This window comes from Cryphonectria parasitica (genome assembly GCF_011745365.1).
Source record: "Cryphonectria parasitica EP155 unplaced genomic scaffold M406scaffold_3, whole genome shotgun sequence".
In the NCBI taxonomy this organism is placed as follows: domain Eukaryota; kingdom Fungi; phylum Ascomycota; class Sordariomycetes; order Diaporthales; family Cryphonectriaceae; genus Cryphonectria; species Cryphonectria parasitica.
In genome coordinates, this window is record NW_024468911.1 from 841,918 (window position 1) to 855,804 (window position 13,887).

At 53.7% G+C, this 13,887-nt stretch overlaps 5 protein-coding genes across 5 annotated transcripts; 3 read left to right on the forward strand and 2 right to left on the reverse strand.

Moving 5' to 3' along the window:
* Positions 1-1,934: 1,934 nt before the first annotated feature.
* M406DRAFT_345191 (Zn-dependent exopeptidase) lies at positions 1,935-4,763 on the forward strand (the record flags this gene model as incomplete). The annotated part of the gene is made up of 2 exons (XM_040922049.1): positions 1,935-4,460; positions 4,572-4,763. The coding sequence occupies 2 exons, from the start codon at positions 1,935-1,937 to the stop codon at positions 4,761-4,763; spliced, it is 2,718 nt and encodes a 905-aa protein (XP_040777818.1).
* A 668-nt stretch (positions 4,764-5,431) lies between these two features.
* Positions 5,432-8,373, reverse strand: M406DRAFT_337777 (vacuolar protein sorting-associated protein 35; the record flags this gene model as incomplete). The annotated part of the gene is made up of 4 exons (XM_040921291.1): positions 5,432-5,596; positions 5,666-5,812; positions 5,920-8,134; positions 8,240-8,373. 4 exons carry the CDS (start codon positions 8,371-8,373, stop codon positions 5,432-5,434), a joined length of 2,661 nt encoding a protein of 886 aa, XP_040777819.1.
* Positions 8,374-9,679: 1,306 nt separating this feature from the next.
* M406DRAFT_241707 (uncharacterized protein) lies at positions 9,680-10,372 on the reverse strand (the record flags this gene model as incomplete). Its single annotated transcript, XM_040916151.1, has 1 exon — positions 9,680-10,372. A coding segment is annotated over one exon (693 nt), but the record flags the coding sequence as incomplete, so codon positions are not given.
* A 1,553-nt stretch (positions 10,373-11,925) lies between these two features.
* M406DRAFT_60978 (uncharacterized protein) lies at positions 11,926-12,492 on the forward strand (the record flags this gene model as incomplete). The annotated part of the gene is made up of 2 exons (XM_040924712.1): positions 11,926-12,444; positions 12,478-12,492. The coding sequence occupies 2 exons, from the start codon at positions 11,926-11,928 to the stop codon at positions 12,490-12,492; spliced, it is 534 nt and encodes a 177-aa protein (XP_040777821.1).
* A 247-nt stretch (positions 12,493-12,739) lies between these two features.
* M406DRAFT_60979 (uncharacterized protein) lies at positions 12,740-13,645 on the forward strand (the record flags this gene model as incomplete). Its single annotated transcript, XM_040924713.1, has 2 exons — positions 12,740-13,209; positions 13,267-13,645. The coding sequence occupies 2 exons, from the start codon at positions 12,740-12,742 to the stop codon at positions 13,643-13,645; spliced, it is 849 nt and encodes a 282-aa protein (XP_040777822.1).
* Between the last annotated feature and the right edge of the window lie 242 nt (positions 13,646-13,887).

Below are 13,887 nucleotides of genomic sequence, written 5' to 3' on the forward strand. Positions count from 1 at the left end.
TCTCTTTATGCATTTCGCCTCACTTCTTCCTATTTCTGTTGCCCTATTATTCTTGTATTGAGGTATCAAGGTCATATCGTATATCCACACAAACATATTATCTCAGCAAGCCCAATCCTCTCTTTCTATCTTCTAGTTGCCTAGTACTTGAAGCTCTAAAGCTGATGGCATTCTTTTTCAGAGCTATTCTATCTTACCTGCTAGATATTTAACATAACTAGCTCAAGGTCTGTGAACTTTGGGAAGCACATTGATATGCCCCATCAAAGTTTTACATGGCGGCAGATCTGGGTCGACATCTTAGAAATTATAGTGAGGCTCAGCTCCTCTCATCATGGGCTGGTGTGACACTCTCTGATGCTGCCATCAGACGTATCAATTACTGTATACCTTGATTCGAGGGACAGTTCACAATGTCCAAATGTGACGTAAGAAGGTCGAATTCTTAAGATTTATTCATTCAACTGCTAAGTTCGAATGAACTCTTACTTAAGGAACGCAATTTACGTGCCCAGACTTTTACAAGCGAGGTGTAAGCGTGTGGCAACGTATGCCAACAATTTCCTACTTCAATACTGCGTCTGTATTTGAAAGGCACAGCACAAGTTGAATGTAAAGAGAGACACGGAAGAAGAGGAATAAGAACGTCGAGAATTGCTTAAAGTATCTCAGAGTAGCAGGAAGTATAAAACAACAAAGGGAGACCCAAGAAGAAGAAAATGCGAAAGTGGGGGTTGAAAACTGGCCATTTGCATGAAGGTCACATCACAGTCAGTTCCTCTGATATCCATACTCTGTACTGACGACATGTGATTAATATGGCCAAGCCAGACCACGACCGCCTGTACATCTACTTATTATTTGAATCGCTAACGACTGTTGATCGGAAGAAGCATCTCATCCTTCTCGATGTTATCCAGCGACAAGGTTCAGTCACTGCCCAACTTGTCAATGAGAACTCTTTTCCTGGCCCAAAGATTTCTTCAAGCATTTTCTCCCATCTGCCGATTGATCCGTCATGCGATGGAGGTCTAAAAAGCTCCTGATATCGAACTTACGGAAGAGACGGATAAGACGGAATTGATAAAAAGCCTCGTTGAGAAGATGCTAGGGTTAGGTGCAAATGATGATCTAGGCTGTTGACCCAAGGTGGTCCCTGTCCTGAAGACCCTGCAGGTGTTCAGTGGATCAATCGTCGTCGTTCGTCGTTCTCGGGGAAAGAAAGACAAAGATAGGGGTGGTTTGGTGCCCCAAGATTGGGGGCCAGGGGTGGAGATGGGCGGGCGGATGTCCCCATTCCCTAAACTGTCTGCGTGTCGTAAATTTACGCACCCTGTACTATTGTACCAGGGTACGAGTATCACTAGTGCCAGAGTGTAATCTGGTACCTGATTTGACTTGGCGGATCTCGGGGCAGCCTGCTTCCAAAAGAATACTGGTCCAAGCTGCTGCCGGGACCCAAGTCGAACTGGATTGCGACAACATCAATCACGACATCTCTCGTACCTTTACAACTCACAACTTACACCCGCACAAACGACCACCGCCACCACCATCGGTCATCCACCATCCACGACCACCGTCTTTCTTCCACACACCACCTACCCTCATGGCAGCATAGGGTCTTGTCGCTAGTCGATTCATCCCCAGAGTCTATCCATGAAGCCGCCATCAGCGAGTCCGAAGAGCGCTGCCTCTTTTGTTACTACGACCTTCCCTTTGCCTGGGCCTCGCGCCTAGATTCGACAACTTTCATCCATTCGCTTGACTTTGTTTGATATTTTTCTCATCATCTCCTTTTTTAACTTCTCCTACTACCTTTCTCCAGAAAGAGGCCACTCCTCTCGACCAGGGACTTGTTTCAGGGCTTCCTCTCCCGCCTTGTGACTGTTCTGTATCTCTACTACCTCTAAAATTGTCCACGAGTCGTTACGATGGCTCCTAAGGACAATCAGCCCTACGATCCCGCCCCTCCTATTCCTACCTACGATGAAGCTATCGCCGGTGGCAGCCACCAGCCGACCCGCCGCCCGTCTCTATCGTCCCCATACGACGACCCTTCGAATCTCGAGTTCGAGTCCCAAAGCCTGTTGAATCACGGCGCACCGTTCCACCCCGCCAATGACGCGCCGCCATCATCCACCCGTCCTCTGCGGCGACCAGGTGGCTACCGACCACCTACTGTCGAGACAGATGACGAATACTCCGACTCCGAAGACGGTGGAGAGGAGGACCATGTGCGGAGGGAGATGCAAGAGCTGGAGATAGACGATGATGCGAGCACCAGATCCTCCATATGGACCAAGAGGATGCCATTCTCATTATCACTGCCTCGTTGGAAGTCTTGGCGCTGGCGACTACCAAGTCTACCATCCATCAGGCTAGGCGAGCAGCAGCAAGACGGCAGCAGCGGTGAGAGTCCTGGCTCGCGACGGCGATGCACGCCCGATATGAACTCCACCGCCACCTTCATCATGGTTGGTCGCGTGTTTGCTATTCTTCTCATCATGGGCTTCCTCTATCTGCTCTTCATGAGCGATCTCTTCTCCAACATGGCACGACGACTTGGGGGCGGCCAGATGTTCGATCCGGAAAGTGTGCGCATCCACGTCCAGGGCAGCGTCGATAAGGACCGCATACGCGAGAACCTGAAACACTTCACTTCCTACGCTCATGTTGCCGGTTCCGAGGGCGATTATGCCCTGGCAATGGATACAAAGAACCTCTTCGTCAAGTATGGGCTGGAGGACGTCACCGTGGACGAGTACTATGTCTATCTCAACTACCCCAAACCCGATGGTCGCGCAGTACAGATCCTCGACGGGAGCGGCAAGCCGACCTGGACCGCTCAGCTCGAGGAGGGTGATCCAGGCGAGGAGAAGGTCGGCCACCAGACCTTTGCCTTCCACGGACACTCGAAAAGTGGCGACGTCAAGGGCCCGCTGATCTACGCCAACTATGGATCCCGCGAAGACTTCAAGAGGCTCTATGATAGCGGGATTGACACGAAGGGCGCCATCGCTCTCGTCAAGTACTACGGAACCGAAGGCGACCGCGCCCTCAAGATCAAGGCCGCTGAGCTGGCAGGCTTTGCCGGCTGCATCATCTACAGCGACCCCAAGGATGATGGCTTCTTGCGAGGCGATGTGGCACCGAATGGCCGGTTCATGCCCTCCGACGGCGTCCAGCGTGGCGGCGTCAGTCTTATGAGCTGGGTCGTTGGCGACGTGTTGACACCGGGATGGGAGAGCAAGCAGGGTCTGCCGAGGATGAAGCCGGAGCAGACCACGGGCCTCGTTCAGATCCCTAGTCTGCCCCTGGCCTGGCGTGACGCCCAGGTCCTCCTGCAGCATATCAAGGGCTTCGGTCAACCGTGCCCCGACGAGTGGGTCGGTGGCGTCCCTGATGTTGGCGAGTGGTGGACGGGCAACCTCTCTGGACCGATTGTACGCCTCAAGAACGAACAGGACGAGAACACTCAGCAGCCCATCTGGAACGTATACGGCCGCATTGTGGGGGTCGAGCAGCCGGACAAGTCTATCATTATTGGCAACCACCGAGATGCTTGGTCATACGGCGCCACCGACCCTGGCTCAGGCAGTGCCATTATGTTGGAGATGGTTCGCATATTCGGCGACCTCGTCGAACGGGGCTGGAGGCCACAGCGAACCATCGAGTTCATGTCTTGGGACGCCGAGGAATACAACCTGATTGGATCGACCGAATTTGTCGAGAACAACCTTGATGGGCTGCGCCGCGATGGCTACGTCTACATCAACATCGATACCCCGATTGCCGGAGATGAATTCCATGCCTCTGGCTCTCCTGTCTTCCAGAAGATCCTTTATCGCGTCATCGACCGAGTCTACGATCCGATCCATAATACAACGTTGCGCGAACTATGGGATCGTCGTGGTGCGGAAATCGAGGGCTTGGGTGCCGGCTCCGACTACGTCGCGTTCCAGGATATTGCTGGCGTGTCATCCCTCGACTTGTTCTTTGATGAGCCCGGTGGCCCCTTCCACCCTTATCACTCCAATTATGACAACTTCGAATGGATGGACACGGTCGGCGATCCCGGCTTCACGTATCACGGCATGATGGCCGAGCTTCTAGGCCTGCTCATTCTAGAGCTGTCCGACCGGCCTCTGCTTCCCTTTGATATGGCTGCCTACGCCAACGCTCTTTACAAGTGGACCAACGAGTTATCTGACTGGACTGACCACAAGGGGGCCAACCAGGACGGTCAAACGCCACTGGACTTGAACGTCTTGAAGAAGGCCGTCTTGGAGGTGATTGAGGCAGTGGCGTCGTTCCAGGACTGGGAACATATCTGGCAGAACAGTGTACTGGCGGCGAATGGATGGGAGCCCATCCGACTGGGTTCCAAGAGGTGCGAGTTCAACAACATCATGTCGCAATTTGAGACGGGACTCCTTGACGTGGAACAGGGAGGTGGTGTAAGTTTCCTTTCCTCCCGGCAATTTCTCTTTTTTCACTTTGAGCAAAAATTACCATCTCTTCATCAATGAAACCGCCCTGGACACTAACGCCTTGTCGTCTCCCCGCAGATCCCCAACCGCACACAGTTCCGACATGTCGTATTCGGCCCACAGCTCTGGTCCGGCTACGATGAGGCTTTTTTCCCGGCCATCCGCGACGTCGTCGAGTCTGGCAACTGGACACTGGCCAACCTCACAGTCGCGAAGACGGCGCGCATCATCCGGGACGCAACCGTGCCACTCAAGACATGGCAGGGCTGAGAGAGGCGAAAGAACTCGCTGTTGTTTCAATCATGTCTCCTGGGGTCCATCAAAGGGAGAAAGAAACAACGAGGGTGGGGAGGCGGCGGGAAAACGGGGATGGCGGAAATGGACATGGGCATCAAGGTATATATCTCGTTTCCGTACCACGGCATGGCATCGCACGGCGTTTAGGGCGCGGGGTGGAATATTTAGATTATTTTTGCCGCCGTACATAAAATTCGAAAAAAAAAATTTGGACATGCACATATCAAATCACACCATGACGAGCACTTGGGACAAAATCTCACATTCTTAAAAGAAGGGGGCCGAGCGTTCATCATTACAAGTATTTTGAGTATTTACAAGAACGAAACAGAGGCGTAGTTGACTTGACGACGCATGCAGTTTGGTTGATGTCGTTGTGCTTTCGCAATGTGCGCTGACAATCGTCCTCAAGTCTAGTCCCCTCATTCCATTTTCCTGCCCTCATCTCCTACCCTTGACTTTGAACACCTCCGGCCTCCTAACCTCCCCTGGCCCCAACCCCCCTTGTGGCAAGAAGAAGGAAAAAATCCACAAAAGCAACAGCTATCCGCCCTCCCACCACTGATGGTGGTCGCCCGCTCGATCTTGCGACTTTCTATGGATCAAATCAAACACATATCTACCTCACTGTTTCACTCCGCTCATTTCGGGGTCAACACGACACCCTCGTACTCCTTACTCTTGATGATCTCCAAGGTATGGTAGAAATGCCTTTTGCTGTTCTCGATAGATGCCGAGTCCTGCTGGTTGCCGGCGAGGTTGGAGTGGATGAGCTCGATCAGCCCATTGAGGTATTTGGTGGTGACCTGTGGTGACATGGGGGATCAATATCGTGTTATATTATAAGTAATCAGGTACCTCGGATTCATTCTTACCGCTTCGTTGTGCTGGTCGAAATAGTACACATATCTGTCGAGAATCTCCACAAAGAGTTCAATAGACGCAGCCGTCTCCATGCAGGAGTCAGCTACGCGGAGGGCACGCTGCAGACACTCGAGGACTCGCTTGCCATCACGATAGAGCTGGACGGGTTTGTTTGGTCAGTTAAGAGAGAAAAAAAAAGAAGAGAAGAACTCTAACAAGAAGGTTCGGCGGTGAGGTGGGCTACACAAAGGGTTTCTGAACTCACATTCTTCTCGTCCTCCTCTCCATTGGCGGCAATGGGGTTTGCCCACCAGAGGTGACTTGCCAGATACACAGCTCGGCACTGATCTGGTTTCCGTAGCAGTTTACTAGCATGCTGGGCGCACTTGGTGATCAAGGTGTCGTAGTTCTCCTTGCCGAAATTACGTGTCTGATGCAGCGCCGAGGCGATGACACACACAGCTTGGAACTGCGCTTTGGAGTCGCTGATAGCTTCCTCGTATACGGTAAAGGCTTGTGCGAAGAATTCATATGCCACCTCCTCGTGACCAGTCTGGTCAGCCGTCTGTCCGCAGGCACAGAATAGTCTGAGTGCGAGCTCTGAGGCACCAGCAGCGTTCACGCGCGTGTACAGCTGTGACAGCGCAGAGTGCATGAACTTGTACAGTGCGGATGATTGTGTTGACCAGTTGTCATCGTAATGCTCGCGGGCCTTGAAACGACGAGCCAATTTCATGCCCGCCGTAATCAAGGGAGGTGTCGTGGTCCGTATGCGCTCGTTGCCTTCAGCGTAAGCCTTCCGTATCATTTGCAACAGTTTGAACTGAGTATCGTTGTTTTCTGCGGCGAGTAGGTGGACCAGACGGGCAAGCCAGCCTTGCTCCTCCATCGTCTCGTCCGTCTCCACGGTGCGCGCCCTCGCTGGGGCCCCAGGATATCCAGGCTGAGCCTGCGAGACTTCTTTCACCAGTACACTAAGGACACCGAGCACATTTTCCAACTGAGTCGTCGTCTCTATAGGGGTCTGGTTCTTGAGCAGGGTGCGTGCAACTTCGCCAGCAACCGCACGCCGGGTAGGGTACGTTTGGGACTGGAAAAGCGGCACATACATCGGGAGGGATAAGGCGGTGAAGATGGAGACGTATCGTTTCAAAGGAGCTTGGAGCAGGCTGAGGAGACTCTGCTGGGCTGCTGGTGAGTGCAAGTCGGCGCTGTTGGTGTGCTCGTGGACTTTGACGTTGGCATAATCGAGGGCCTGGTCCACGTAGTCGAGGCGTTCAGGATAGATATTGAGAGCAAGATTTGTGAGAGACACCAGGAGAGCGATCGTATCCTGCACAGGTAAACGTTGTGCCTCGACCAGGTGCGTCACCTGTCCGAAGAAGATCTCGTACAGTGGCACGTTATCCGGTATGCCTCGGTGTTCTACTGTTGTTGTCTTGGGCTCTTCCCCATCCACAGCAGTCGCCTCCGTGTCTGCTATTGATGGCGCCGACTCGGACTCGGACTCGGCGGGTTGCGGCTCGGGCGCCGGAGCAGTTTCGCTTTCAGGACGGTCGCCATTGGTGTCGGATGGTTGCTCATGCTGATGGTCTGCGGGGTTTGGCTGCTCCTGCCCGAGTTTGACCTTTTCCAAGAGACTGGCCAAGGCGTCTTCCTCCATTTTTGCCCGATCCTCTGTAGCCTGTCCTTGCGATTCTCTCTCAGCGTAGTCGGAGAGCCGGTCCATTAGTCCTATCACGATTGCCTTGACGTTGACATGTGGGTTCAGCCTCGACACGGCGGCGAGGAACTGGTCCAGGGTGTGGAGGTGATACTCGTCAGGGAAGACCTGCGTGATGACCTCAAGCAGGTACTCCTGTGCCAAAACATCGCGACACTGCACCACCTGTTCCAGCAAAGGCGCAAGTATACCGTGCTTGTAGGTCTCGAGGTCGACAAGCTGGCTCAGTCGCACAATGTTGCTGCCCACAAGGAGCTGGAGCTCCTTGCGCTCCTGTGTGCGCAGCTCACGTTCCCGGGAGTGACCCTGATGCTGCAGACGAACCCATAGCTTATTCATCTCGACAAAGTTGGTCAGGACGAAGCTGATGGAGTCCTGTAGGTTGCCCTCCGGCCCATCGCCATCACCAGTAGGCAAGAAATCCCTCGCCTGACCGGTCAGGTAGTAACGCAAGAAAAGACCCCGGATAGGATGCTGGACGCCCCTGCTCATATCCATCATATCCTTCATGAGCTCTTTCACAGGTGCGCCCTCGATGGACATGTAGGCTGTGCCGACGGTGATCATGAGGTAGAGGCGGGGGACGATGTTGCCCGCATACTGGACAAGTTCATAGAGGTCGGCAAGATGGTTGACTGGGTGATTCTCGCGAAGGTGGACGGAGAGGTATCGCAAGGCATCGAAAACAGCCATGTAGAGTTCATAGTACTGTTTGGGCCCAAGGCTCGAGGTGCGGAGCTCGGACACAAGGGTAGAGCTGTCAGGAGACAATGATTGTGAGCGTCAGCGATTCTGGTCGGGGGTAAAAGGGAAGGGAGAGAGGGACCTGTCATGATGGACCAGGGACGGAAAATCGACATACCAGCACTTTAGGGCATCCATGAGCTTGCCAGGCATGTCAAGGCACTTGCGCATTAGGCCGGTCTGGTGGCGGACTGCCTCGAGGGCGTCGCTCAGCAGACGGACCTGGTCCTCTGGCGGGGCGGGAGCAGCCATGCCTTCGGACCTGGTATTGTTGTTGATGTTGTGGTGGTCGTAGACTTTCTCTCGATTCCAGAGCTTGCTCTCAATTCCTCCTCTTTCAGCTGCTGCTGCCCCTCTTCTCTTATTCCCCGTGCAACAGCCGGTCGCCGAACCTGACGCGCTACACAAAGAAGCGTAGAGCAGGTTTATCTTCGAGTAATGGGGCGCGTCGCTTGGCGTCGCAGTCGCAGTCGCAAGAGCTGAGCAGGTCAGCTGGTCGTTGGTGCCCAGGTGTTGAGAGAAGGACGAGGAGGAGGCGGCGGAGGAAACCGGCAGAAAGAGGGCAAAGATGATGACGACCTGGAGGTGGGTTGAGAATACAGGAATGTCGAAGGGGGAAACGACTTGCGTAAACAAGTGGTTGAGAGAGATAAAGAGATGCAATTTCAACAGTAATTAAAGACAAAGGTACCACTGCAGTGCGCTCACAAGAAAATCAACGAGCAGACTTGAAGAATGCTTGGGCCGGATTAGAGTTTCCCACAGCGACGATGACCTTCCGACTCGATCGATAGCGATGTTGCTGCTGCTTCGTCACTGTCACCGTGCTGCTGCGCAAAGCACGGGCCAGCCAGCTTAGCTGAGCTTACCTAGCACTTACCAGGATATGACAGCAGGGGTAATGCATTTCCGTAAGCCAATAACAACCCATCCCGAAACTTCGTCAGTACTTGAATCTCATCAACACATTTTTTACCTTTTTCCTCGTCTTAGCACATGGACTTTATACCGATACAACTCAGTCCACCTCAAGCAATGTGATACGCTACCTCCATCTCTATACAACAGTCTCCTGGTAGGTCACTAGAAGGCAGGTTTGTGTGCTTTTTTCTTTGCTCTCGTTCACATCACGATCCGATGCAGCTCCTTCTACCGGCTACTCCTCATCCTTCACCACGAGTCTTCTTCTGGAGGGCCTCTCCCTCTCGATGCGTTTTGTGTCGAGTTGTTTGAGAGGAAGCTGGTTACGGGAAGAATGTGACTCTCTGTCACAGACAACAGCTGCAAGAATAAATACTACCGACTGGACCATCATAGTCCTCGCCTGTGGATATCTTCTTCGACCTGGGCGAGGCTCCTAGAGCTCCTACAAATCACAATGAGGAAGGGGGAAAGGGAAGCCTGCAACGGCATGGATATAGGTCTAGGAAAAAGAGAGACTCGGTCTGTACTGATCCTCTAGATATTCGAATCATACAAAACATCTTTACAAGCGATCCAACCTTCCGTCCCACCAGACAATGTTGTTGGCGATGTCGATTATACCCGTTCAAGGAGCCTGGATCTCAGCCACGTCAGCGCAGCAGAAGCTAGTTGCACTCTTGACGATCCTCTTCCAGACCGCCACCTCCTCCTCGTTACGAGGGGCGTATATGAGCGTATAGTTCCAGGGCAGGATCCCTCCCCCGCTGAGCCGATGCCGACGTCCCCAGCCCAGCTCGATCACTCTCTTCTGGTCTGCGAGGCTTAGCAGCAGATGCGTACTGCCGTCTGGAGGGTGTATGTGGCACATCTCGCCCCGTGTCTGCCTCAGCACCCTGGGCCTGGAGCTGTCAGGCACTGTCTGGAATCCCTTCATCCCCATCGCCGGGACTGGCCCCTCTAGCACCGACATCTGTGTCTGCAGCACCTCCGGGTTCGCGGCCACCAGCGCGTCCAGGAACTCGAACATGGCTTTCTTTGTCGCACTGCTCGCCTGGTCCGTCACTTGTCTCTGTGGTGCGACGAAACCTGGGATCTGCGGTGGCTTGTTGCCCGGCCGCCAGCTTAGGGCCTCGGACTGGGAGCGCGGCAGGTAGCTGGTGTAGTCGTGGGGACCCGCCACCTTGTCGAGGTCGTAAGGTGCCGGGACTGTCGTGTCCTTGCGCGACTTGCGGCTCATGGACAGCTGTCTGTACCAACCCCAGAACGTGTCGGGCAGCCCGTGGGGCCCCAGGGCTACATACGACCGATAGTCCTGGTATGCGACGAGTCCGGCTCCGAGGACCAACGCACCGGCTGCGCTGAGGAGAGGTCGGCTCCTGATAAAGACTTCAACGGAGTGCAAGGCGTCCATTTTCTTTCGTGGTGTAGCTTAAGGCTGGTGAGATGTTTGAGATGGGAGATGCAAAGCGTGTTGTTTGGAGTGCAAAATCAGCAGAACTCTGGTTAAGCATATGCAAAGATGCCATGCCGTTCATTGATCTTTTGAGGATCTCTTCACGGAGAAGGACCGTCCCTCTTAAATACTCAAGTCTGCGCCCACCAGGAGGCTCCATTTCGAATATACTTGCTGAGCGATGGCAGCTCGCTCGCAACGCCGAGCTGACACATGTAAAACATTCTTACCATTCTTACATCATGATACCACAGCACTCACTACGGTTTACCAAATGCCTGCACAAAAAGACAAAGTCCATGGCAGACGCAAACTATTTCCGAGCAGGCAGCACAACGACGACGAGAGCTCTATACTAGCCTCGGACATCTTCTGAGTGGTGTTGAGGTACAGCCCTTTCTGGCCCGTGTGAGGTGCAGTCGAGCACAGTCTCGTCTCTCTCAGCTCCAAGCACTTCGGGTTTAATCTCGGATAACCGAGGGCAGGCGGCGGCGTCACCGGCCGTCCACCCCCGAGGTATCTCCCCCGCTTCGGATATCCCCTCGGCCTCGAGACGACTGCTCTTACGGATCCTTCGGCTCGGGCAGATGAGTTGGTCAGATCTTATTGCAGATCAGTCATTTGTCTCTCGGTACGTCTCGTCCCAGATCATAAGCTGTCGGCTGTAGACGATGCAGCCGCTCACTCAGCATCGGATTTGCAGCAGATGACACCGCTTCACATTTTCGAGAGCCGATTATCTCCTAGGCTCGGCAAAGCAAGCTTGTAGGTACGCTTTCATTAAGTGAATTCCTCGAATTCTCGCTCTCTCGCTTCCTCTGGTGCGCGATCAAGCCTAAAGATGGATGATGCATCATCAAACAAACCCCAAACCATGCAATGTTTGCTTTGCTTGTATTAAGGAACATGAGAAACTTGCATTATTCAGCAAGAGTTACATAACGCCTGCATGACATCTTCTCATATTTTATAGAGGTACGCGTGCAAACCTTTCTCGTCTGGTCATGGAAAATTAAAAGTCACTGTGGCGAGTTGCGAAATAGTCAGCATGTCTTACCAATATGGTCGTGCTAGTTGCGGGCCAATGGCAAAACGTATTGCCGGCTTATGGCAACGACGGCGATACTCAAGAGAAAGGCGAGGTGCATGATCTCATCATAAACAGAGGACCTTCTCAAGTTCCTTCTGAGTAGCATAACAATTTGACAGCGTGAATTCACCCCCAACTTCCCCAAGGACCGTCCCCCCCCCCCCCTTTCCTCTTCCCTCCCAATCTATTGAACACTGTCTTTCGAATCCCAAGCAGTAGCCAAGAAAGAAGGCAAAACTCCTATGGTCAGAGGCAGCCCAGGCGAGTTGAGACAAATCATTGACATACCTCGCATTGCATATAGCTGCTGCACTGTATAAACTACATCCACACAACCATGTCGAGCTCCAACCCTAGCCAGTCCGCCATCATCTGGCCCTCCAGGTTCACCCCGGGCCTCACGGACAATTTCGTGTCCAACGAGCGCATCGCCAAGGGCATCACGGCAGCCCAGATCTGGGCCCTGCTCGACGACATCACCAAGTGGGAATCCTACTACAAGAACTGCCAGCAAATCACGCCACCCCGGTCCGGCGAGTCCCTGCTAAAGAAGGGCGACAAGTTCAAGTTCAGCACCTTTGGATTCCCTCCCCTGGACTGCTCCGTCGAGGAGTCAGTAGCACCGGGAGGAGAGGGGGCGCCTGGTCGGCTCGCATGGATGGCAGACACGGGCGAGCTGCAGGTGTATCACGCGTGGCTTGTGGAGGACTTAGACGGCGAGCGGGTCCGGATACTGACGCAGGAGAGCCAGGTCGGCGGAGTCTTTACCGAGATGAGCGAGGACAAGCCGAACGTGATGCTGCTGGGCCACCAGGACTGGCTAGATGGGCTGGTCAAGACGGCACGCGGTGAGAAGGTCAACAAGACGAACCTGGGGAGCGTGGGGAAGTGGGAGCGTAGCTGAGCTGAGCTCGGATTCAGAAATATTATGCCAGGATGTACCAAATAAATAGGATGACTGCGACAATATATATATAGTATCTCTGAGTGACACAATTATCGTGTAACAAGTAGGGTTCGGGTCGAGAAACTTGAGCAATTATCTCGTAAGCACGACGTCACCCTCATCAGTACTCTCTGGTTCAAACTGGTCTATCGATGAGTAGTCGTACTCATCAGACAAAAGCAGACATCCATATCCGTATTGCATTATGGCGTCAATATGCACTTGGTCTCTTACGACTCACCTTTTGTCACTCGATGAACCACAATACAAGGCTGCGACACAACACCGCTTCCTGAAGGCTGCAGGAGAGGGGCGCGTCCCCACCGACACCTTGGGCAAGTGGTTAGCCAACGACAGGCTCTACATCCACGCCTATATCAAGGCAGTAGGGAGGATCCTCGCCCTCGTCGACCTGCCGCAGACAACAACCCCTCTTGGGGCACATGGCGAGGCGGCTGCCCCCGAAACGCAGCTCATTGACTGGCTGATTGAGTCACTTGCAGGTCTCCGCCGCGAGGAGCGCTTCTTTGTCGAGATGGCTCGGAAGTATGGCATCACCATCGACCTCGAGACGGAGACCGTGACGAGGGTGGCCGGTCGGGATATACAGCAGGTGGTCCCAGACGGCGCAAAGTTGCCTGGTCTCGTGCTGTTTGAAGGACTGTTCAGCTCCGTGTCGCATCTCCCTGCAAACGTCACCGCTGCTGCTGCTGACGACGACGACGATGACAGAGGCCTGCCACCCCCTGTCCTTTCGTGGCTGGAGGCTGCAGTGGTGTTTTGGGGCACCGAGAAGGTCTACTCGGAGGCGTGGGGGTGGGCGAGATCCCACCAGCAAGAAATGAACGACAATGTAGCAGCAGCAGCAGCAGCGTCGTCGTCGTCCCTCCAGGACGCAGATGGAGGGGCGCTGCGGACTGAATTCATACCCAACTGGGCCAACCAAGGGTTCGTAAACTTTGTGCAGCAGCTGGCCGGCATCATCGACTCTGCCGTCTCAAAAGCTGTCGACGTTCTAGGGGATGATGTGAAGACTTCGCTGGTCAGGAGGGCGGAGGGGGTGTGGAGGGAGCTTCTTGTTGCCGAGGAGGCATTCTGGCCTGACGTTTGAGGGAGGGTTGTGATCGGCTGCATCGGTAAGAAAAAGGAAGGGAAGGAAGCCCGTGCAGGTAGCTCTTGACGATAGTTGGGTTGGCTGCTGTGGGTAGGAAGGAACAAACAACAGAAACGATCCTACGGCTAGCCCGGGCAACCCCTAACCCTTGTCTGCTTCTAGCTTTGCTTGGTATTTACTCGCTTCACTTTCATAGCTTCTACAGAAACGTGTGGATGGATGGATTCTAGCAGGAATGA